The sequence below is a fragment of the Pseudophryne corroboree genome, chromosome 12 (assembly GCF_028390025.1).
Source record: "Pseudophryne corroboree isolate aPseCor3 chromosome 12, aPseCor3.hap2, whole genome shotgun sequence".
Classification (NCBI taxonomy): domain Eukaryota; kingdom Metazoa; phylum Chordata; class Amphibia; order Anura; family Myobatrachidae; genus Pseudophryne; species Pseudophryne corroboree.
The window spans coordinates 8,920,234-8,945,521 of NC_086455.1; the positions used below are offsets into that span (position 1 = coordinate 8,920,234).

General features: G+C 49.2%; 1 protein-coding gene across 3 annotated transcripts in view; it reads left to right on the forward strand.

The window, feature by feature from the left end:
- Nucleotides 1-24,137, forward strand: part of PCP4L1 (Purkinje cell protein 4 like 1) — a 76,291-nt gene extending 52,154 nt beyond the window's left edge. For all 3 annotated transcript variants that reach the window (XM_063946905.1, XM_063946904.1, XM_063946903.1), the window contains exons 2-3: nt 20,678-20,735; nt 22,259-24,137. In XM_063946905.1, the coding sequence (XP_063802975.1) occupies nt 20,678-20,735; nt 22,259-22,395 (195 nt within the window). In that variant the 3' untranslated portion in view covers nt 22,396-24,137. The remainder of the gene's footprint in view (nt 1-20,677; nt 20,736-22,258) is intronic.
- Nucleotides 24,138-25,288: the final 1,151 nt, after the last annotated feature.

A 25,288-nucleotide genomic window follows, 5' to 3' on the forward strand; every position in this document is an offset into this window, starting at 1 on the left:
ACTGACCCATCCTAGCTCCAGGCAGGTTTATACACTAGATCAGGGATGGGAACCTTCCGGCCTCCAGCTGTTGTTCAACTACACATCCCAACATGCCCTGCAACAGTTTTAGCATGGCCACATAGCAAAACTGTAGTAAGGCATGCTGGTATATGTAGTTCAACAAAAGCTGGGGGGCCAAAGATTCTCAAAACCTGCCCTAGATTAAAAGCTGCACGTGCCTTAAGAAACATGGAAATCAAAATAGATGTGAAAAATCATCTCTCAACAAACATACGCACACAGGACATTTATACAGTCCGTGTGGATACACCTAGCCAGGAATTGTGCCATATAGCCCCACTGGTGTGCTGCAGACTTTACGGCTAAGCCGCGCCATGCGTCCCACCACACAGTACCGAGTGAGCCGCGCCATGCGTCCCACCACACAGTACCGAGTGAGCCGCGCCATGCGTCCCACCACACAGTACCGAGTGAGCCGCGCCATGCGTCCCACCACACAGTACCGAGTGAGCCGCGCCATGCGTCCCACCACACAGTACCGAGTGAGCCGCGCCATGCGTCCCACCACACAGTACCGAGTGAGCCGCACCATGCGTCCCACCACACAGTACCGAGTGAGCCGCACCATGCGTCCCACCACACAGTACCGAGTGAGCCGCGCCATGCGTCCCACCACACAGTACCGAGTGAGCCGCGCCATGTGTCCCACCACACAGTACCGAGTGAGCCGCGCCATGCGTCCCACCACACAGTACCGAGTGAGCCGCGCCATGCGTCCCACCACACAGTACCGAGTGAGCCGTGCCATGCGTCCCACCACACAGTACCGAGTGAGCGGCGCCATGCGTCCCACCACACAGTACCTAGTGAGCCGCACCATGCGTCCCACCACACCCCACCACACAGTACCGAGTGAGCCCTGCCATGCGTCCCACCACACAGTACCGAGTGAGCCGCACCATGCATCCCACCACACAGTACCGAGTGAGCCGCACCATGCGTCCCACCACACAGTACCGAGTGAGCCGTGCCATGCATCCCACCACACCCCACCACACAGTACCGAGTGAGCCCTGCCATGCGTCCCACCACACAGTACCGAGTGAGCCGCACCATGCATCCCACCACACAGTACCGAGTGAGCCGCACCATGCGTCCCACCACACAGTACCGAGTGAGCCGCACCATGCGTCCCACCACACAGTACCGAGTGAGCCGTGCCATGCGTCCCACCACACAGTACCGAGTGAGCCGCACCATGCGTCCCACCACACAGTACCGAGTGAGCCGCGCCATGCGTCCCACCACAGTACTGAGTGAGCGGCGCCATGCATCCCACCACACAGTACCGAGTGAGCGGCGCCATGCGTCCCACCACACAGTACCGAGTGAGCCGCGCCATGCATCCCACCACACAGTACCGAGTGAGCCGTGCCATGCATCCCACCACACAGTACCGAGTGAGCCGCGCCATGCGTCCCACCACACAGTACCGAGTGAGCCGCGCCATCCGTCCCACCACACAGTACCGAGTGAGCCGCGCCATGCGTCCCACCACACAGTACCGAGTGAGCCGCGCCATGCGTCCCACCACACAGTACCGAGTGAGCCGCGCCATGCGTCCCACCACACAGTACCGAGTGAGCCGTGCCATGCGTCCCACCACACAGTACCGAGTGAGCGGCGCCATGCGTCCCACCACACAGTACCTAGTGAGCCGCACCATGCGTCCCACCACACAGTACCGAGTGAGCCCTGCCATGCGTCCCACCACACAGTACTGAGTGAGCCGCGCCATGCGTCCCACCACACAGTACCGAGTGAGCCGCGCCATGCATCCCACCACACAGTACCGAGTGAGCCGCACCATGCGTCCCACCACACAGTACCGAGTGAGCCGCGCCATGCGTCCCACCACACAGTACCGAGTGAGCCGCGCCATGCGTCCCACCACACAGTACAGAGTGAGCCGTGCCATGCGTCCCACCACACAGTACCGAGTGAGCCGTGCCATGCGTCCCACCACACAGTACCGAGTGAGCCGCGCCATGCGTCCCACCTTACAGTACTGAGTGAGCCGCGCCATGCGTCCCACCACACAGTACCGAGTGAGCCGCGCCATGCATCCCACCACACAGTACCCAGTGAGCCGTGCCATGCATCCCACCACACAGTACCGAGTGAGCGGCGCCATGCGTCCCACCACACAGTACTGAGTGAGCCGCGCCATGCGTCCCACCACACAGTACCTAGTGAGCCGTGCCATGCGTCCCACCACACAGTACCGAGTGAACCGCGCCATGCGTCCCACCACACAGTACCGAGTGAGCCGCGCCATGCGTCCCACCACACAGTACCGAGTGAGCCGCGCCATGCGTCCCACCACACAGTACCGAGTGAGCCGCGCCATGCGTCCCACCACACAGTACCGAGTGAGCCGCGCCATGCGTCCCACCACACAGTACCGAGTGAGCTGCGCCATGCGTCCCACCACACAGTACCGAGTGAGCCGTGCCATGCGTCCCACCACACAGTACCGAGTGAGCCGTGCCATGCGTCCCACCACACAGTACCGAGTGAGCCGCACCATGCATCCCACCACACAGTACCGAGTGAGCCGCGCCATGCGTCCCACCACACAGTACCGAGTGAGCCGCGCCATGCGTCCCACCACACAGTACCGAGTGAGCCGCGCCATGCGTCCCACCACACAGTACCGAGTGAGCCGTGCCATGCGTCCCACCACACAGTACCGAGTGAGCCGCGCCATGCGTCCCACCACACAGTACCGAGTGAGCCACGCCATGCGTCCCACCACACAGTACCGAGTAAGCCGCACCATGCGTCCCACCACACAGTACCGAGTGAGCCGCGCCATGCATCCCACCACACAGTACCGAGTGAGCCGCGCCATGCGTCCCACCACACAGTACCGAGTGAGCCGTGTCATGCGTCCCACCACACAGTACCGAGTGAGCGGCGCCATGCGTCCCACCACAGTACTGAGTGAGCCGCGCCATGCGTCCCACCACACAGTACCGAGTGAGTGGCGCCATGCATCCCACCACACAGTACCGAGTGAGCGGCGCCATGCATCCCACCACACAGTACCGAGTGAGCCGCGCCATGCGTCCCACCACACAGTACCGAGTGAGCGGCGCCATGCGTCCCACCACAGTACTGAGTGAGCCGCGCCATGCGTCCCACCACACAGTACCGAGTGAGCGGCGCCATGCATCCCACCACACAGTACCGAGTGAGCGGCGCCATGCGTCCCACCACACAGTACCGAGTGAGCCGTGCCATGCGTCCCACCACACAGTACCGAGTGAGCTGCGCCATGCGTCCCACCACACAGTACCGAGTGAGCCATGCCATGCGTCCCACCACACAGTACCGAGTGAGCCGCACCATGCATCCCACCACACAGTACCGAGTGAGCCGCGCCATGCGTCCCACCACACAGTACCGAGTGAGCCGCACCATGCGTCCCACCACACAGTACCGAGTGAGCTGCGTCATGCGTCCCACCACACAGTACCGAGTGAGCTGCGTCATGCGTCCCACCACACAGTACCGAGTGAGCCACGCCATGCGTCCCACCACACAGTACCGAGTGAGCTGCGTCATGCGTCCCACCACACAGTACCGAGTGAGCCGCACCATGCGTCCCACCACACAGTACCGAGTGAGCCGCGCCATGCGTCCCACCACACAGTACCGAGTGAGCCACGCCATGCGTCCCACCACACAGTACCGAGTGAGCGGCGCCATGCGTCCCACCACACAGTACCGAGTGAGCGGCGCCATGCGTCCCACCACACAGTACCGAGTGAGCCGCGCCATGCGTCCCACCTTACAGTACTGAGTGAGCCGCGCCATGCGTCCCACCACACAGTACCGAGTGAGCCGCGCCATGCGTCCCACCACACAGTACCGAGTGAGCCGCGCCATGCGTCCCACCACACAGTACCGAGTGAGCCGCACCATGCATCCCACCACACAGTACCTAGTGAGCGGCGCCATGCATCCCAACACACAGTACCGAGTGAGCCGCGCCATGCGTCCCACCACACAGTACCGAGTGAGCCGCGCCATGCGTCCCGCCACACAGTACCGAGTGAGCCGCGCCATGCGTCCCACCACACAGTACCGAGTGAGCCGTGCCATGCATCCCACCACACAGTACCGAGTGAGCCGCGCCATGCGTCCCACCACACAGTACCGAGTGAGCCGTGCCATGCGTCCCACCACACAGTATCGAGTGAGCGGCGCCATGCGTCCCACCACAGTACTGAGTGAGCCGCGCCATGCGTCCCACCACACAGTACCGAGTGAGCCGCGCCATGCGTCCCACCACACAGTACCGAGTGAGCGGCGCCATGCGTCCCACCACACAGTACCGAGTGAGCCGCGCCATGCGTCCCACCACACAGTACCGAGTGAGCCGCGCCATGCGTCCCACCACACAGTACCGAGTGAGCCGCGCCATGCGTCCCACCACACAGTACCGAGTGAGCCACGCCATGCGTCCCACCACACAGTACCGAGTGAGCCGCACCATGCGTCCCACCACACAGTACCGAGTGAGCCGCACCATGCGTCCCACCACACAGTACCGAGTGAGCCACACCATGCGTCCCACCACACAGTACCGAGTGAGCCGCACCATGCGTCCCACCACACAGTACCGAGTGAGCCGCGCCATGCATCCCACCACACAGTACCGAGTGAGCCGCGCCATGCGTCCCACCACACAGTACCGAGTGAGCCGTGCCATGCATCCCACCACACAGTACCGAGTGAGCGGCGCCATGCGTCCCACCACAGTACTGAGTGAGCCGCGCCATGCGTCCCACCACACAGTACCGAGTGAGCGGCGCCATGCATCCCACCACACAGTACCGAATGAGCGGCGCCATGCATCCCACCACACAGTACCGAGTGAGCGGCGCCATGCGTCCCACCACACAGTACCGAGTGAGCCGCGCCATGCGTCCCACCACACAGTACCGAGTGAGCCGCGCCATGCGTCCCACCACACAGTACCGAGTGAGCCGCGCCATGCGTCCCACCACACAGTACCGAGTGAGCCGCGCCATGTGTCCCACCACACAGTACCGAGTGAGCCGCGCCATGCGTCCCACCACACAGTACCGAGTGAGCCGCGCCATGCGTCCCACCACACAGTACCGAGTGAGCCGCGCCATGCGTCCCACCACACAGTACCGAGTGAGCCGCGCCATGCGTCCCGCCACACAGTACCGAGTGAGCCGCGCCATGCGTCCCACCACACAGTACCGAGTGAGCCGCGCCATGCGTCCCACCACACAGTACCGAGTGAGCCGCGCCATGCGTCCCACCACACAGTACCGAGTGAGCCGCGCCATGCGTCCCACCACACAGTACCGAGTGAGCGGCGCCATGCGTCCCACCACACAGTACCGAGTGAGCCGCGCCATGCGTCCCACCACACAGTACCGAGTGAGCCGCGCCATGCGTCCCACCACACAGTACCGAGTGAGCCGCGCCATGCGTCCCACCACACAGTACCGAGTGAGCCGCGCCATGCGTCCCACCACACAGTACCGAGTGAGCCGCACCATGCAGAGTTATGAGACTTTATACTAACTCCATTGCCACAGACATACTAATCCTAAGTGCCCAGGAACCTCTGAGTGTGGAATTCTGGGATCGCTGTCTGTGGCGGAGGGTCACACCCTGCCCCAAATGGCGCAGAAGGGATAAGCAGGTGAGGGCAAACCTGCATGTGTCTACTCTTGTACCCATATACCATATAAATAGAGGTAAGTGAACAACGCCGCATCTCTCAGTTTATATGATCACAATTCTCAGTATCTGTTGTTATTCAGCAGCATAGCACCACTTCTCTTGTTCTGCATGTTTTATCTGATTATCAGGACCTACTTTTATTCTCTATTAGTGTACAGCCTCTTACGCTGGGCGCATACCGTAGGTCTTCTTGTTCTGTTAGTGAATACACATCCCGCAGTGGGTATGTATGAGCAAATGCTTAGTACTCCTTCCCCTGCTGTGTAACACGTTGTGAATCTTTGGGTTTGCTCGGTTAGTGTAATTCCCAGGGTTTTTATGGCATGTGGATAGGTGGACAGTTCCACTTCTCTCATCTGGTATGCTGGGTGATATTCTCAGTACCTATTCTTCATTCTATTGCCCAGATTTATCAAGCCTTAGTGAAAAAAGTACAAACCAATCAGCTCATAGCTGTCATTTTTCAAACACAGCCTGTAACATGACAGTAGGAGCTGATTGGCCGGTACTTTGTCACCGTGCAATTTATCAATCTCCAAGGCTTGATAAATCTGGGCATATGCCAACTGCTGTTTGCTGGATGAATTTCTCTCCATCCATTATCTTATGTGGTGTAGTAGACGGAGACGATGGCACGGCTGTGCGTAATACGAGGCAGCAGTTTTGGCTTTTGGGGGGAGAGGGGTGGTGGGGTTTGCAGAACGTATATTCAATCATATCCAGCCATAATGACATTGTACAGCCACCTCTAATTCTGTCATTGTCACTCATTAAAATGAAATTGCAGAATGCGTTCAGGCCCCGTGCCCCCATCCTGATCCGCCTTTTCTTCTCTCAAGGTCACCATCGCACTGGTTTGCTGCAATGGAATCTTGAGCGGAACAATTAATCAGACTGTAGGAATTAGCAGTGGGTGACGCAGGTCACGATAGCAGAGAGAGGTATAAAACCATTAGGATTCAATAACGGTGTCCAAATGGCAGGCGTGCCGTAACCCGGGGCAACCGGTCATTAGTCTAATTTGCACCGGACTGGTAGCAGCTGGTATCTGGTTCATTACTCCGCGTTGCAGCACATTTGTGCCATATGCACAGTAATGACACTGGTTCCTAATGAATCGACCGCCTGCATTCCCAAGAATGTTGGTTCAGCTCACAAAATGGCCGCCACCGCTGGAATTCGTTCACGCTCAGCACTAAAGGCCTCGGCTTTGCACCAGTGCAACTCTAAGGCGCAAAATGTGTCTGTCCTATTAAACTTGCAGGAAGAGAACCCATCTCTAAAATTAAGCAAAAACTAAGGGAAGGCCATGTGCTGCTCTCACAGGAGGGGCAATGTATCAAGCCTTGGAGAGAGATAAAGTACCTACCAATAAGTATCTAAACTGTCTTTATTCAAACACAGCCTGTAACATGGCAGTTCAGAGCTGACTGGCTGGTACTTTAGCTCTCCCGCACTTTATCTCTCTCCAAGGTTTGGTACATCTCCCCCACAGTTTAAACGCCTCTGGAAATGTTCAAATGATCTCATTTTAGTAATCGCGCTCTGCAAAGTGAAACTTTATTTTTGCCCTGCTCCGCAAAACTGTGGCACACCTCTGGTTGACTGGTGCAAAGCATCTTGCTCTGCAACTCCAGGTGGTATCTAGGTACACTTGCGCAAAATGGCATCACATGGCGCTACTGAAGAACACGTATATATATCTTGTGCACATGTATATATCTTGCACAAACCAAACAAAGAGTAGATTGCGGTCATTGCAGTTAGCTGGAGGGTTAAACTGGATTTTGCTCAATGTCATCAGCTATTATGTCCTACTCGTGTCTATTCCCAGACTCCCCCTCTGCGGCACAGATCTGTGGAGACCCCACACAGACAGGATCTGCAGCAGAGGAAGATGTGTGCATGCAGAGGGGGGGGGGGGGGGCATTCTCTGGAAGAATGGCTTGGAGATGAAGAAGAGGGGGAGAGGGGCAGTGAAGGAGCACTGTGCTGACAACTGCAAACTGCAGCCATTTATCTTGTAGAGAAATAAATGATTTGTCAGCGGGGAGGGCTCGGGAGAGATGGGGAAAGGGAGAGATAATTTGAAGATGATGAGCGCAGAGGGATAAATTAGTGTAAAGTTCAATATGGTTAATTTGGAGACGCACCGCACATTGTATGAGATCAATCTATTCGCATCCTGCATGCCAGATTTGCTGGGTATGGCGGGCTGCTCTGCATGTGAATTCTCCTTCCCTTCTCCCTATCCACTTCTCAGGCCCCTGAATGACAAATAACTCTATGGGACCCATTTACTAAGCATCGCTTTGGCCGAACGGCTGAGGTTTAGTGGTTTTTGCCGGCGACCGATTTACTAAAAGTAAAACCGCCTGCTGACTATTGCCGGATCTTTTTTCTACAATGTAAAACAAGGAAACCGTCCAATTTACTGTATTTTGGGAAACTGTCGTAAAAACCGCCACCAAAGCTGTCCCGAAAACATGAGGCGGCTGTGGCGGGCGAGACAGGCCAGAAAGCTGCTGTTTGTGCTGTCTGGTCATTCAGATGGAGGGGAATCACAGTACACTTGTACAGGGAGTCTTACGCACACTTCTGAAAATGCTGTTGTTGCAGCAGAATCAGACTTTATCTGTCATTTGTCTATTGCTTCCTAGAAAATGAGACAGAATCTGAGACAGAAAAAGAGACAGACTCTGGGGGTCATTCCGAGTAGTTCGCTCGTTGCCGATTTTCGCTATACTGCGATTAGTCGCTTACTGCTCATGCGCAAGGTTCGCAGAGCGCATGCGCTTAGTTATTTTACACAAAAGTTAGGTATTTTACTCACGGCATAACGAAGCTTTTTCATCGCTGTGCTGATCGTAGTGTGATTGACAGGAAGTGGGTGTTTCTGGGCGGAAACTGTCCGTTTTATAGGAGTGTGCGGAAAAACGCAGGCGTTCGAGTTGCAAAACGCAGGAGTGACTGGAGAAACGGGGGAGTGGTTGGGCAAACGCTGGGTGTGTTTGTGACGTCAAACCAAGAACGAAAAGGACTGAGCTGGTCGCAATGGCTGAGTAAGTCTGGAGCTACTCAGAAACTGCTAAGAAATTTCTATTCGCAATTCTGCTAATCTTTCGTTCGCACTTCTGATAAGCTAAGATTCACTCCCAGGGGGCGGCGGCTTAGCGTGTACAATGCTGCTAAAAGCAACTAGCGAGCGAACAACTCTGAATCACCCCCTCTGAGACAGAAAATGAGATGTATCTTAGCTTAGCAGAATTGCGAACGAAAGATTAGCAGAATTGCGAATAGAAAATTCTTAGCAGTTTCTGAGTAGCTCCAGACCTACTCCTACACTGCGATCAGCTCAGCCCGTTTCGTTCCTGGTTTGACGTCACAAACACGCCCTGCGTTCGGCCAGCCACTCCCCTGTTTCTCCAGACACTCCTGCGTTTAATCCTGGCACGCGTGCGTTTTTCCGCACACTCCCAGAAATCAGTCAGTTTCCGACCAGAAACACCCACTTCCTGTCAATCACACTGATTACTTCAACGATGAAAATTCTTTGTTCTGACCTGAGTAAATCTACTAAGTTTTGTGCTAAAATACTTAGCGCATGCGCACTGCGTACCATGCGCATGCGCATTTTTGCCTTAATCGCTCCGTTGCGAAAATCGTCAACGAGCGAACAACTCGGAATGACCCCCATAATCTGAGACAGAATCTGAGACAGAAAATGAGACAGAATCTGAGACAGAATCTGAGACAGAATCTGAGACAGAAAATGAGACAGAATCTGAGACAGAATCTGAGACAGAATCTGAGACAGAAAATGAGACAGAAAGTGAGACAGAATCTGAGACAGAAAATGAGACAGAATCTGAGATTGCGTCAGTAAATCTACCCCATAGGGTTGTTTCTGAGTCGTACGCGACAATTGCAGATGGCTGCAACAGCCAGATTTACTACCGTATACTAATGTGCGTGTGCTCACAGCGATATGCGTATAGCCGCTTTGCTCCGCCCACTGTTTTCCTGCCCGCAGCTGCAGCCAGCACCATTTCTACTTACCCCTTGCTGGGCGCGACGCCATTGCAGGCGTTACTTCTTAATACGCCCGTACCTGACTGGCTGGAGAGTCCTCAGGAGGACAATGGGTGGGTCTGCCGCACCCAACCAAAAGGGGCTATTTCTGGATGTGGCTGGGAGGGTTCAGGGCATACTTGCCTACCTGACCCTCTCCATGAGGAGAAAATGCTCTGTTCCTGGACTTTCCTCTTAATGTAGGATTGCCAGCACCTGTGGTGAACTAGTTACTTGTTAAAAAAAGATGTTTCACCACAGGTGATGGCAATAATAAATTAAGAGAGGTCCAGGAGCAAAACATTGTGTCCCTCCTGGAGAGGGACATGTTGGGAGCTATGCTACAGTACCTGGCATTTCTATATGTTGTGAGGTATGTGGCTGCCCGGTCTTCTATGGTGGGTTCCATAGGTAATCAAACAACTGCTTGTTACAAATCAGTTCTGGTACCCTGGTTACAAATCAGCAAGAGCAAGCATAGAATATTGCCGCTGCCATTTTGCAGGTGATACTATGCCTCACACTTTGAAAAGTGCACAAAAGGTGGATAATGAGTAATTCTGGTGCTGCCCGTCCTGGCAGCGCCCGCACCCCCCTCGCTGAGCGCCCCAGTGCCTGCAAGCAACACTGGCATCTGTTGAGGAGGGGAAAGCGGTGAAATGTTGGGCCTCATTGCGGCTGCAGAGGGAGAAACACGACGCCTCAGCTTTTGGGATAATTAGTCTGTGTGTGCAGAAGCTAGGCGGGTGGCACCCCGCACGACAGCTGCTCCACATGGCAAGAGACGGAGAGAGCCAGCGACGAGGGTGGAAGGAAGGACTCAGGCACGTGCGGCTCTGTGTCATTTTCCTGTCATTAGCGCAGACTTGTCAGATCCCAATTATCCGCAGGAAATCTCCATCCTTCTCATTCAGTGAAAGACAATCTCTCATTTAGAGATGGTTTCATTCCCCGGAATAGACTCATTTAGTTCCTGCCATGGTAATATCACAGACTGGATGGGGGGGAACTGACTCACCAACTACACACAGGGCCCGGTGCCCAGCGTTATACTGTTCAGTTGTTGTCTAATCATAGTAGCAGGCCTGGCCAACCTGTGGCTGCGAAACTACAAGTCCCAGCAAGCTCTGGCACAGTTTTGCTATTAGGGAATGCTAAACCTGTGTCACAACATGCTGGGATGTGCAGTTTCACAACCGCTGGAGAGCCACAGGTTGGCCAGGCCTGTAGTGGAGGGTACAGTTTATGTTGGCTACAGGCTGGTGCCAGGACCTGTTGTGTCACTGTCATGTCAGGAAGTCCGTGCGTAAGTCCCCCTGTTTGAGCTGCGTATGGCAGACCGGGGCGCGTCTCAACCATTGAGCGTGGCGCCTTCAAATGTGCTCCTACCAGTCCTGCGTGTGTTACTTCCGTCACTCCATGTATGAAGTTTGTCTGTACACAGTGTCACACGCATGTTTGTAGTGTGAAAGATGGGAGGCGCCTTGGTGACAGAATACCTCTCATATGTAAATGTGTCTTGCTCGGGTGCAGGGTCGTATTAAGGCCTACGTGGGACTGGAGCGGAAAATGATCAAGGGCCCATATTGAAAAGTAGAGGAGGCGTGACCAGTACTGTATGGGTGTGGCCAGTGCTCTGTGGGGGTGATCAGTACTGCGTGGGTGTGATCAGTACTGCGTGGGTGTGACCAGTGCAGTGTGGGTGTGGTCATCAGTACTGTGTGGGTGTGGCCAGTGGCATGTGGGTGTGACCAGAGCCATGTAGGTGTGGCCAGTGCAATGTGAGCGTATACACCTTCTACACTATCAGCCCCACTGTCTCCCTAAATTGATAGAAGTATAAACATTGCACTCCTTTGTGTGGAAAGCAGAAATACAATTTTAACATTTTGATTTTTGGCCAATCGTGTGGACAACTGGTCATCTAGCCATCATCAAGCCGCTATAATGATGGGCCTACATGTGGAGGCCTCGAGCTGGTCCAATCCACCCCATTGTTAATCTGGCCCTTCTTGGGTGGCGAGATTTGTGACCTATTCAGATGCACTTGGGAAGCCCAGTATTGGTCCATTTCATGGGCGAGCTGTCCCGCTGTGCGGTGCCTTGGGATGTCTATTCTACTGAATTAAAGGCTGCCAAGAAATAGTCCCCGAGACGCCAACATTCTCCATCTCTCATTTCCACCGAAGCACCAAGACGTGGATATAAGTCCGCACCGCTCCATTCACTTATATGGGCTTTTATCTTTTACAGCAAACCCATAAAACGAGAGTATAAAAACAAGCGGAACAGGCGTAGAAGCCGTAAAAAGATAATGGAGACATATGTTCCTGCGGGGATATGGCGCAGTATTCTGCTGCATCACATCCACTGCAGAGGGAATTGCCAGCTCTGCACTATAGATCTATAGATACCCGCTATATACTGTATATATATATATATATATATATATATATATATATATACTGTATATACTGAGAGCTCCTCTGAGCATCGTCACTCGTCTTCCTCCTAGCGGAATACACTTCCCTGCAGCTTCCTCCCTGCGGCCTCTCCACTCCCCATTAATTAGCTGTTGTCTGGGTATAATGACGCCAGTGTGCCAGCTGGGCACCTTGGCACGCTGTAATCAAGCTCTACTTTATACTCACCTATTTCATTTTTTGTTTTCTTGAGATCCAAGTGGAAAAATATACCTTCCATTTCTTAAGGCCGTCGGCAAACACACCAGCAAACATTAATGTGCAGGGATAATCTTTACTGAGATGTCTAGCTTTCGGGAGAACTACAAGAACCAGCATGCCTTGGCATTCCCTCGGGGGCCGAATATACTGCATATACCATATAGGACCTGGAGCAGCTATAACGGAATTATGCTTCTAGATTTATTCTGGTGGTTGTTGTTCGGTTCCTCGTTTATCCAGACAGAATACTGCAAGTTCCATCTGTCCTTAACTTCTCTCTTCATTTCTCGCTCTATCACCCACTCCCCCCCCCCCCACTTCTCTCCATCTTTCTCCTCTGACCCCTCACTCTCACCTTTTACTCTAATTAATCCTTCCAAGCGGATTAGACGGGGCCTCATCTCGTCCACTCTCTGCCCCTATGTTCCCAGCATTAAGTGAGCCAGAGCCCTGGGGACACGAGTGACACAATTCCTCTATTATTAAATGAGGATTTCAAATTAAGCTTCTCAGGTCCCTGGGGCTGCAGAACGTTACTTACACACTGATCAGTGCTCCGGCTCTCCTGAGAGCGGTTGGATTCTGCAGCACCGGCCTTAAACTCTATGGATGTTTAAATCTGCGACAGTAAAGATGGATATATGTTACCGGGCCAGAGATGGATCATCCACTACGCAGCCCAGGCTCCCGCTCACTCCCAAGTATGTGCCGTGTAAGGATGGCAGACGGCTGGCACATGACATACAAATCTCTACAACGATCCCTTCATTAAAACCCTCTCTCACTGAGGAGCCTATTTACTAATTCTCAGGTTTTAGACACAATAATTATAATTTCTTTATCGCCACTCTGCGCGGCAATAAGAAATTATAGAACGTACTATTAATCACCCGCAGGGACAGGAGACCACCCCATGCAAAGAGTAAGTAGTGCAATGATCGCAAAAACAATCATTTCACTTCTCTCTCGGTGAGCCGGGGCTGAGCACGCACGTGCATTGGCCAATACTGGAGAGGGTTTCGGAGGAACCCTCTCCCTGTTACTTCAGCGGAATGTAGAGCATAGGCTACTACTGCAGATAACAACGTCTTCATATGGCATTACATCCCCGGAGAATTCCGGAGCTTGGTAAATTTGACCGCTTCGCTATGTGGTCTGCGTCTGCTGCAGATATGAAGATATCTGCTGCGGTGCCTCCTTTATGCATTCTGGGCCTCCTTAATATTTGCCTATATTCTCTGAAAATGGGTGTTTTCAGAGGGATATGCCGTAAATATTATTTGATAAATAGGCCCCTAAAAGTTTCTGACCTCTGTAGGATTTACTAACGACCTCTGTCCTCTCTAGGCCCACTAAGGGCTTCTGTCTTCTGTAGGATTCACTAAAAGCTTCTGTATTCTGTAGGACTCACTAACAGCTTTTGTCTTCTGTCGAACTCACTAAGAGCTTCTGTCCTCTGTAGGACTCACTAAGAGCTTCTGTCCTCTGTAGTACTCACTAAGAGCTTCTGTCTTCTGTAGTACTCACTAAGGTCTTCTGTCTTCTGTAGGTTTCACTAAGGGCTTCTTTCTTTTGTAGGTTTCACTAAGGTCTTCTGTCTTCTGTAGGTTTCACTAAGGGCTTCTTTCTTTTGTAGGTTTCACTAAGGGCTTCTATCTTCTGTAGATTTCACTAAGGGCTTCTATCTTCTGTAGATTTCACTAAGGTCTTCTGTCTTCTGTAGGTTTCACTAAGGGCTTCTTTCTTTTGTAGGTTTCACTAAGGGCTTCTTTCTTCAGGAGGACTCACTAAGGGCTTCTGTCTTCTGTAGGCTTCACTAAGGGATTCTGTCTTCTGGAGGACTCACTAAAGGCTTCTGTAGGCTTCACTAAGTGCTTCTTTCTTCTGTAGGACTCACTAAGGGCTTCTGTCTTCAGTAGGTTTCACTTAGGGCTTCTTTCTTCTGTAGGACTCACTAAGGGCTTCTGTAATCTGTAGCCTTCACTAGGGACTTCTGTCTTCTGAAGGACTCAATAAGGGCTTCTGTCTTCTGTAGGCTTCACTAAGGTCTTCTGTTTTCTGTAGTACTCACTAAAGGCTTCCGTGCAGTCCTAATAATTATAAAACAAAAGGCTAAATGCTTTGGGCCTTTTGCAAAGTTGGTAATTGCCCGGGGCGTTGCTTCTTTGCTGTGGTCCTGATTGTAAGTCTGACATACTGTAACTGTGGCTGCTTTTGTGTCCGACTGCGGCAGCTACTTAATAGTTTATGCTGATGCTAGTATCAGGTGGTCTATGCCAGTCTCCGTGCTTCTGCATGCGTCCCAGTGGTGCCCCCTGCTGGTTTTCCATTCACAGCTGCCATCATTATCACCGGCACTTCCGCCCACCTCATGCTGGGTGGAACAGACCCATTTGAAAGAGTTATCCCAGCTGCCTTCAGATGCCACAAACAGGGAAATCATGAAACGACACTCCCGGGATACGCAGTTATTCAGTGTGTCCATATAGTTGCTGTCCATTCCCACCCAGAAATTCCAATTTCACGTCAGGCTCCATCCTCCCAAGATGCGACTCAGAAGGAGCACCTTGCTACTGCGGACGCGGTGTGCGAGTCCTGCGCAGATCCCATTCCCAGTTCCTGATGCATGTGCAGCCAGCGGAGCAATGTGAGATGCGTCTGTTTCTGCAGATTCAGGCCCTGCACACCGAGTGGAAAATGTGCATATTTGCGCCACATAGAGTTGCGCACATCTGTCGTATATTAGATGCGTTCACATGTGCAGGACTTTACACCGCCCATTCTTGTTGTGCATCGCAGTTCTGGAGCATACGCGGTGCGACGACACACACATTACGCTCCGCAAACAGATGAACATTCAGCTCCGCATCAGGCCCTTTATAAAACATCTTTTCTGCTGTTTTTGTATTCCCACGGGTGTGATTACCGTCTTTGTCTCTGTGCGGTCATTATTTCCAGTGGGTGAATGATCAGTATAGATAATGTGTCATGTACAAGCTGGACTGTTAATATTTAATGTCATGTTTATGGCAGATCACTGACATCTGCTGCAGATACGGCCTAGACTTACTGACACTTATTACTGACTTACTGGTGTCTCTGGTGCTCACGGCTGCACATTACGTCTCTGTATATATTTTTAAGGGAACCATCATAAAAAAAATGCCAGTTTAATTAGTTACATAGTATACTGAGTAATCAGCGAGATCATAAAATACTCAGTAAAGTATTTCTGTTCCACAAGATTATTATATGACACAGCAAGGTCCTATCGCCAGGCTCATTATAAATCACTGCAATTACCGTAATTACCTCCCTACATGTCTGTTGGTACACTGTGTTTTATTTGCACATCATATTCCAGGTTTATGATAACCTACAAATCTCCCCTTGTTCCTTACCATATATATATAAATAGAGACAGGGGACGGGAGAGAGGGGAGGGCGGGGGGATTGGGGAAAGGGAGAGAGATGCGGGGAGAGGGAGAGAGGGATAGAAAGAGAGGGGGGAGAGGGAGAGAGATAGGGAGAGAGAAAGAGGGAGAGAGTGAAAGAGACATAAAGAGAGGGAGAGAGATAAGGAGAGAAAGATAGGCGAGAAAGAGGTAGAGAGACAAAGAGAGGGAGAGAGAGAGGGAGGAGAGAAAGAGGTAGAGAGAGAAAGAGAGACAAGAGAGAGGGAGAAAGAGGGGGAGGAGAGAAAGAGGTAGAGAGAGAAAGAGAGACAGAGAGAGGGAGAGAGAGAGGGAGGAGAGAAAGAGGTAGAGAGAGAAAGAGAGACAGAGAGAGGGAGAAAGAGGGGGGGGGGAGAGACAGAGGTAGAGAGAGAAAGAGAGACAGAGAGAGGGAGGAGAGAAAGAGGTAGAGAGAGAAAGAGAGACAGAGAGAGGGAGAAAGAGGGGGAGAAAGAGAGACAGAGAGGGGGAGAAAGAGGGAGAAAGAGAGACAGAGAGGGGGAGAAAGAGGGGGAGAAAGAGAGACAGAGAGGGGGAGAAAGAGAGGGGGAGAGGTAGAGAGATAGGGGAAGAGAGAGAGAGAGAAAGTGAGATAGATAGAGGGGGAGAGAGAGAGAGTGAGAGGGCGAGAGATAGGAAGAGAGGGGGGAGAAAGAGAGGGAGTAGAGAGGGAGAGAAAAAGAGAGGGAGGGCAGAGATAAAGTGAGATAGAGAGGTGGGGGAGAGGAGAGAATGAGAGTGAGATAGAGAGGTGGGGAAGAGAGGGAGAGAAAGTGAGATAGCGATAGAGGGGAAAAAATAGAGAGACAGAGGATGGAGAGAGAGAGACAGAGGGGGGAGAGAGGGAGAGAGAAATATATATAGAGAGAGACAGAGGGGAGAGAGAGAGACTTGGACCGCGCTATCATTACAATATACACTTGATTATTTTTTTGTGCACAGAAAGACGTCATGCATATGAGAATATAATTGCAGATTTATACGTCACCCTCACATTTAGGGGGCTCTAGAATTACTCTGAATTACTGAGGAAGGTTCATTTGTGAAGAATTAGATTTAGAATTCAACTTCAATTTTTATATGTTGTAAAGTCTAAAATTCAGCAATTTCGTGCTCATCGTCCAACTAAGTGATGGCCCAGGCGCTGTCCAGTGCTATATAAGTATATAAGGGTAATAAAACTCCCCCGTAATAGTCAGACATTTATCATGTGTCTCTCATGCGGAATGGATCTCACTATGACAGAGCGCATTCGCGCTGAGACACAGACATATTCCTGTATCATGGGTTGTACGCCGCAGGGATAATTCATTTGGGCTTTAAGTGAAGTCATTTTACTAATTTAGTGTCCTGACATTTTGTGCAGGAATTGCTTCATGTCTGCAAATACCAAGAAATGCAGTATGGGGGGATGTGAGACTAAAACTTACAGATGCTGCAATTCTTTATTTTCACCAGCAGGGGACACTTGACCTACAAGTCAACTACAAGCCCCAAGTCGTTCTTTACAAAACTACAAAGGAACACTGGCCCTCATTCCGAGTTGTTCACTCGCTAGCCGCTTTTAGCAGCATTGCACACGCTAAGCCGCCGCCTACTGGGAGTGAATCTTAGCTTAGCAGAATTGCGAACGAAAGATTCTCAAAATTGCGAATAGAAATTTCTGAGCAGTTTCTGAGTAGCTCGAGACTTACTCGGCATCTGCGATCAGTTCAGTCAGTTTCGTTCCTGGTTTGACGTCACAAACACACCCAGCGTTCGCCCAGACACTCCCCCGTTTCTCCAGCCACTCCCGCGTTTTTCCCAGAAACGGCAGCGTTTTTTCACACACACCCATAAAACGGCCAGTTTCCGCCCAGAAACACCCACTTCCTGTCAATCACACTCCGATCACCAGAACGAAGAAAAAACCTTGTTATGCCGTGAGTAAAATACCTAACTGCATAGCAAATTTACTTGACGCAGCGCGAACATTGCATATGCGCAGTTAGCGGAAAATCGCACCGATGCGAAGAAAAATAACGAGCGAACAACTCGGAATGAGGGCCACTAATAGCCTGGAAGTTTGCAGAGATAACATCCCAAAGGCTGCAATACTCATTTCTGCCAGTAGGGGTGCCCAAGTCTTCTAATGGTCACTGTGGTCTATTGGCGACTGTCAGTACATAAGTGATGATCTGGATAGTTTGATCCGATTATCGAACATGCTCTATCGTCCTTCTGCCAATTCCATTGTGCCCATATATTGTTATGGAGGCGCGGCTATAATTGGACTGTCACTTAGCCCCTCCTCCCTTTGGTTGTGTAGTGTATGGCCGGCATTATTCTGTTATTTTCCTGGGAATACTATATTGAGACATAGAAACATCATGTGACACAGGGCCTGATTCAGCGGTGGACAGAGTGCCGATATTTGCACAGTTGACCGATGTTTTTTCTGCTGCCCATGCGTCAGATTTGCCCTTCATATAACGCAAGCCGCGGCTCTGAGAAGCCGGTTGGCGTCTCGGTACAAATCCCAGCAGCTGCGGCTTCTCAGATCCGCTGAATACAAAGGCGCAGCAGTGACGGCCATTGTCATCTAGCGCAGTGGCAGCACTGACAGGCCAGACCGATCGACATTTTAGAGCAGACAGCAGCTGAGCCTCCGGTGCTTAATGTGGGGAAGACACGACACTCATTCTGTGTTGTAGGAGCCCCCCTGTCCCTGGAGCTGCCACCTGGGTTGGCCTTGTGCCCTTGGTAGACTCCTGTAGAAGGTGAAACAACATTATAATTACATCCAGCACAGGAGCCACGCACACATAAAGTGTACACACAGGATATGTATAGGCAAGGGTACCCACCCACAGTCCTCAAGTCACACTAACAGTCCAGGTTTTAAGGATTGCCATACTCGAGCACATGCAACTTAATTAGTCCCTCAGTTATTTGGATTTACTAGCTCGGCTGAAGCAAAATCCAGACGGTTAAAATACCGACAACCATTGACCGATGGTCAATATACCGACAAGGTCAAAATGCAGACACTTAAAATGTCGACAAGTCAAAAAGTTGATATTCGGTTTTCATGATTTTTTCATCAAAACCGACTTGTTCATACTTTACCATCCCAGTGGACCTGGAGGGGGAATATAATAGTGTGCCGAGCGCAGTGAGGGGCCGTGCCCATAGCATGGCCGGCGGACGCGGTACACTTATACAGTGTCCATGACGACATATGTCGACATATACACCAAAAAAAAAACAATGAAAAACTTGTGTTGCCTTTTTTGACCGTGTTGACATTTTAAATGTCGCTATTTTGCTCTTGTCTGGATTTTGACCGTCTGGATTTTGATTGTAGGTATTTCATACTGATCTCCACAAAAACCTGGACTCTTATGGGGGAATTCAGTTGTTTGAAAAGTTGGTTGGGTGTCTGTTTTTTCCCTGTCTATTAGATAGGGGACGGGGGGGGGGGGGACACATCCAACTGACTTTTCAAACAATTGAATACCCCCTTAGTGTGCCTTGAGGACTGAGGTTGGGAAACACTGGTATAGGGGCACATATAGGCAGATTGTACCCCAGATAAATGACATTGACAGGCTTTATACCAGAGAGCGCCATCTGCTGTAGAGACTGGCAATACACCCAGAGACGCTAGGAAACGTCACTGTCTCCTTTCCTCCAGACTGATACAGGGCTGGGAGCCCAGAATTTACACAGGCTCATTCATTATTAGGGGTTGTCACCTGCGATGTAAAAAAGCAGAATTATGGGCGGCAATTAGGCCTGGCAGGAGCATCTGTCATAGGCAGGCCTGCTCCCTGGCATTTTATGTGCACAGGATAATATACTCCGCAGCGGCTGTCTGGGCCAATCTCCATCTGTAACAAAACACCAGGAATTTATTTGTCTACTCTTTGCTGGAAGTTGTGTAATTGTGTAATTGTGTAATTGCAAAGTGCAATGCACTCTGGGACAGCGAATCGCGTACATTACGTGTCTATTCCAGCCATAGATTGCTGCGTATGGAGCGCGGCAATCTGTGTAATGACATATATACATCACTGCATAATACCATCTTGCTCTGCGCTGCGTTTATAAGTAGCAGACGGAGAGAGCAGGCACTGTATTTGGGCAGACTATACATAACTTTAAAGAACAATAATCATTTGTTCACTGTCTACACCTGAAGAAAAAAAGGTATAAATATAAATTTGCCCAGTTGTCTGACAGGTCTAGTGAGGTGAGAATACTGCCGCGTCTCACATTTAAATTAGTAAGAATTTTTAAAACTTGGGTCCACAGAATAATTTTGCAAATAAATCGCCTGGTTGGGGTGAGACAGGCGGGTAAAACACAAACTCGCAGAACCGGATCTATCACTTGTCGATACACTCAGGTCCCTATCACAATGAAGTGACGCGATTTTTTGGGGGGGAACTTGCAGCAATGGTTATATTTTGGAATAACAGGAAAGGTGACAAATATTGTGGCACAGGAGCTGTGAATCTTAATGTATGAATCTCATGATGCATAGCCACCGTTATTACACCCCCTCAATGACTCCTACCCTGAAATGTGCCTTTTAGTGTGTGCCTGGGAGGAGTATGAAGGCTGAAGGGATTATTACAGAGTATTAAAGGCCTTGTGTTAATTATAACCTGTCTTTTCCTTTTACAGCTTCGAGCCAACAGTGAGCTGCCGACTCAGAACCAGAGCTCCCTGAATGAGGAGAAGGGTACGTTGTGCATCTGGTGTGTCTCGGAGCTTATATTGTAATCACTGCAATACAGCCCAACATCACCATTATGTCAGGACTGGCAATGGGCTCCTGTGCCACCTGCTCATCGCAGGATCAATCATCGGGCAACGTTGGCTGCTGCCTAGAGACCTGCGGTCAATAAGGGGCTCAGAATATCTTAACTTGTTTTTATGTTTATTTTTAAAACAGAGGAAGGGCCAAAGCAGTTTATTGCCTAGTGCTCTATTGGGTCTACATCCAGCTCTGCATCTGCTCCTAGTTTGAGCCCCTCTATTGTATTAGCCTGATTCCTGCAGCGGCTCCAACACTCAATGGCAGTGGTCTCAGTTGAGTAACCCACAGATCTGATAAGGGGGCCATACGGATATAGCGTTAATAGCTGATTGCTTAGTGAGAGCAGCTCCTAGTCAGTACTTAATGGTTTTTATCCAACCTCTTAGCTATTAACTACTTCCCAGTGGAGGCAGAAAAGACAGAGTAAGAACAGCTAACAGAATAAGCATTGCCAAAAAAAGGCCATGATAGAGAAGTACTTGGTTATTCGTTAAATTGTCATTCAAGAGGAGATTGCATCTTACAGGTGCTGGTGGTAGCCTATATAGAGTAGAATGACAGCATTCTTGAAGATGACCATAGATGGTTAGATAAAGCTGTTTGGCCCAATCTGTGAATGACCAGATATGTATTTGATTTGGCTACCTGCTTTGGGGGCCAAATCTGCCACGTTATATGGTAGCTCATTGATTTAGGGCAAGACGTACAGATCTGATGTAGGCACAACCTTTACCTTCTTATTCCAGGTCAATAGGGTTTGGAGGGGATATGGTGGTCGTCCCAGTGCTCACACTTTAAACAGATGTCTGCTATGCGTGTATGGCTTCCATTAGACAAAATGAACCTATTTAGGGACAATGTTGATTCTAAGAGATCAGATAGGCCAATAAGGGTGATATCAACATGATCAATGGTCCTGTTTCATGGTTACTATGTCATTTAGAAAATGAACTCGATGACCTTTCTCAATGGACCAAGGAAGAGCAGATAACATGGCTGAAGTAGTGAAAATGAATCCTAAGTCCAATAGAGAAGACTGAGCGGGTGACTCTACGGTCATCGTTACTGAACCCCAAGTTCATCCAGTAGCAGGGTTAGAGATCAACTAGCTTTCTACAATCCATTCCAGTCTACCGGGATGACTCAATTGTCCTGTTGATTGGTTTCAATAACGAATAACTTTTTCAACGCTATCAGTGTCATTAACGTTGCTTACTAAGGGATGGTTTCAGGTACATACACTTTCCATGGTTCTACATAAATTTAGATTGCATTAATAGTCATTGGCGATGTTTTTTAGAAGCATGGAATAATTGAGATGGCATAGGATGGATCGTGTAAGACTTAGAACGCAATCTTGTGTATTTGTCTTGACCGGAAAAAGATGCAATTAGAAAGTATGACCAGATCTGATGGTACCTTCTCCTATGGTGTCTCTCTGGCAGATAAAGCTGGGAACTCGGAAAAGGTGGAAGAAGAAATTGATATTGACCTGAATGCTCCTGAGACGGAGAAGGCTGCGCTGGCCATCCAGAACAAGTTCCGCCGGTTCCAGAAAAAGAAGCAAGACCCCAGCCCTTGATAAAGATGCCTCCACACGTGCGACCTTTACACTGCCCTGTAGAACATACACTGTGTAACAACTTGTCTACTGATTCCCCACTCCCCTCTCTAGAGAGGACGCGGTGGATACAAACAGGGCTTCATAGCTACTGTTTTCCCCGACAGTACCCCTCTTCCCTCTAAGTTATACTGAATGCTTACCCCTTTGTCTGGGCCAATCCCACCCTAACACGGGCCACAGGTTGGCCGTCTTGTAGATACTCCCTGATCTGGGTATAGTCTGTGTGATGAGAAAGGAAAGACTTTTGTACAAAATTGAAGCTAAATGTAAGGTCTTGGTATGTACTAGGTTTCAGGGCTAAAGAGATTCCCTCCTTCAGGCATGTTACTATAGCGTATATTATATTTACGTATTAAATGTATATAACCAAATATAGACCCTACCGAGGACCATACTCCCTGCTCATCCCACCCATCACTTACAGACCTATCCCTACCAAGGTATGCTTGGTATATTTCAGTAGACCTGGTGTCTACAAGCACAGCAGGAAGCCATTTTGTGCACTGAAACAATATTCGGCCTATCAGCTACTTAGAGACTGGTGACATCACGGGTAGTTCCTATTGGATGGATCGGCTAAATTCCAGTGGATCGCGTTTCAGCAGACAAAATGGCTGCCTCCACCTGCTGTAAGGGACTGCTGTACTTTAGTGCTAATTGTATATTTCAAAAAAGGGAATACAGATATGACCTGCCTGACCTATAGGGTTATGATAATATAATAATAATTCTGCTGTGTGAAACATTATACAATGTTGAGTCCAGAGTGGAAGGAGCTTGTAGATCAGTCTTATGCTATTACAGTGATGTAAGCTAATCGCTGCACTTCAGCTAGCAATCTCTAGAATGTAAGCCTTGTGGGCCAGAAACCCAATGTATAATTTAAAAATAAAATTATATATATATATATATATATATATATATATATAGTTTTTACAAATGTATATATATATATAGATTACTGATCTGTATATTGGACCTTCAAAAATATAACCATTAAAACAAGGACTACATCATCTTCTGTATTACTATCTAGAGAGCGACCACTTTGAGGTTTGAAAACAGGGAACAGGTTAAGGGTTCAGTGGAGGAACAATGCTCTGCTGCCCCCTTGTGGCTGTTTCATAGTATTGATCTTGGCTTCAACATTAACTTTTGATCTTTGGTATATTTTCTGTCCCTGGTTTGAATTCCCTGTCGACTTCTTGTGACCTTTAATTAATCACTTACTATTATAATCAAAAACTAGACTGTATTCATTTTGGTTACCGACATATGTAAAACTGGTGCCGTAATCTTATATTACGATATTCTGAAAGCGACATTTGAACAACTGTATATCATCACCTCATGGCCGTTTGTGTACACCTAACATGCAAACTGTAGCATGGAAACTACATAAGTCATGGGATATTGTGTGTACACAATTTACACACGAATACGTCTCAGGTTGCTAACGACGGGCCGACGCTTTCTAACACCAGATCACACACTGACCATTTGTGTCCTAAGGACACAATAATATCTGATATTCTCCTTATAACTGACCATCAATCTTCCTTTGTACTGCTGCCCTTACCATTTGTCCTACACTTCATCTCTTCCATCACATCACCCTAGCCCATTGAGTGCTCTCTGGGAAAAAAAACACCCTCTTGGAATATTTTAGCATGTTTCATTAATAAAATCAATTAAAACTACGCTCTGATGTTTTGATGCATTTCTCTTTATAAATTATTCAAATTAATTGTAATGATTGCAAAGATGTTTTTTGTCTATTTCCATAATATTAGGCAAAGAAAATGATGACGTTAAAAAAGCGTCTGCTGATGTTTCTGAGACTGGAATCAGCTACAGAGAGGAAGTCAGTTTCTGTTAGAAATTATATTTATTAACAAGAGATTCAGGTTTATTATTTATAGGTATTACAATTATTTCCTGCAGCGCTGTACAGAGAACTGTTCTCATTCTCATCAGTCCTATTGGAGTTTACTGCCTAAATTCCTTAATGGCACACATACATCCAATTAATCCAGCAGTCTTTTTTGGGATGTAGTAGGAAACCCATGTAAATGTGGGGAGAACATATAAACTCCACACATGTATGGAATTGAACTCATGACGCCTATGTTCTGTAACAGCAATACTAACTACTGCATGTTAAATAAAGTGTTCAATAAATCCAGTTAGGGAGATAATCTGTATAATATATAACCTGTCGGGGTAGATGGGGCAGAGCAATGTTCTGCAGATCACTAGAGGGGTCAGTAATGTAATAATCTGCAGAATATAATACTATGTACCTGTCAGGGGGTAGATGGGGCAGAGCAATGTTCTGCAGATCACTAGAGAGGTCAGTAATGTAATAATCTGCAGAATATAGTACTATGTACCTTTCAGGGGGTAGATGGGACAGAGCAATGTTCTGCAGATCAGAGAGGTCAGTAATGTAATAATCTGCAGAATATATCACTATAAGTGATTAGGGTTAATTTGAGGCCACTTTTATTTTTATTTTTTTTAAATAAAAAAATTATAAAAAGCAATTATTTTTCAGTAAAATAAATACTTGAATTAATGTTGGGATGAATAAATTAACGGAAAAGTTAATTTTGAGGCCATTTATTTTTCTCACCCAAATGAAGCTAATTGTAAGCTTCCAAATGCCTAACTAGTCATTAGGGGGGAGTACAAGGTGTTCTGAAACAAGTCCCGTCTTCTTTATCTTGAAATAAAGATTTTCCCTACTATATCACCTGTTGAGGGTGTGGACATAAACAGGCGAATTTAATCTGATAAAGGAATGCGAGTTTGGAATTGAATTGCAGATGTAATTCACAATGAGAATTTG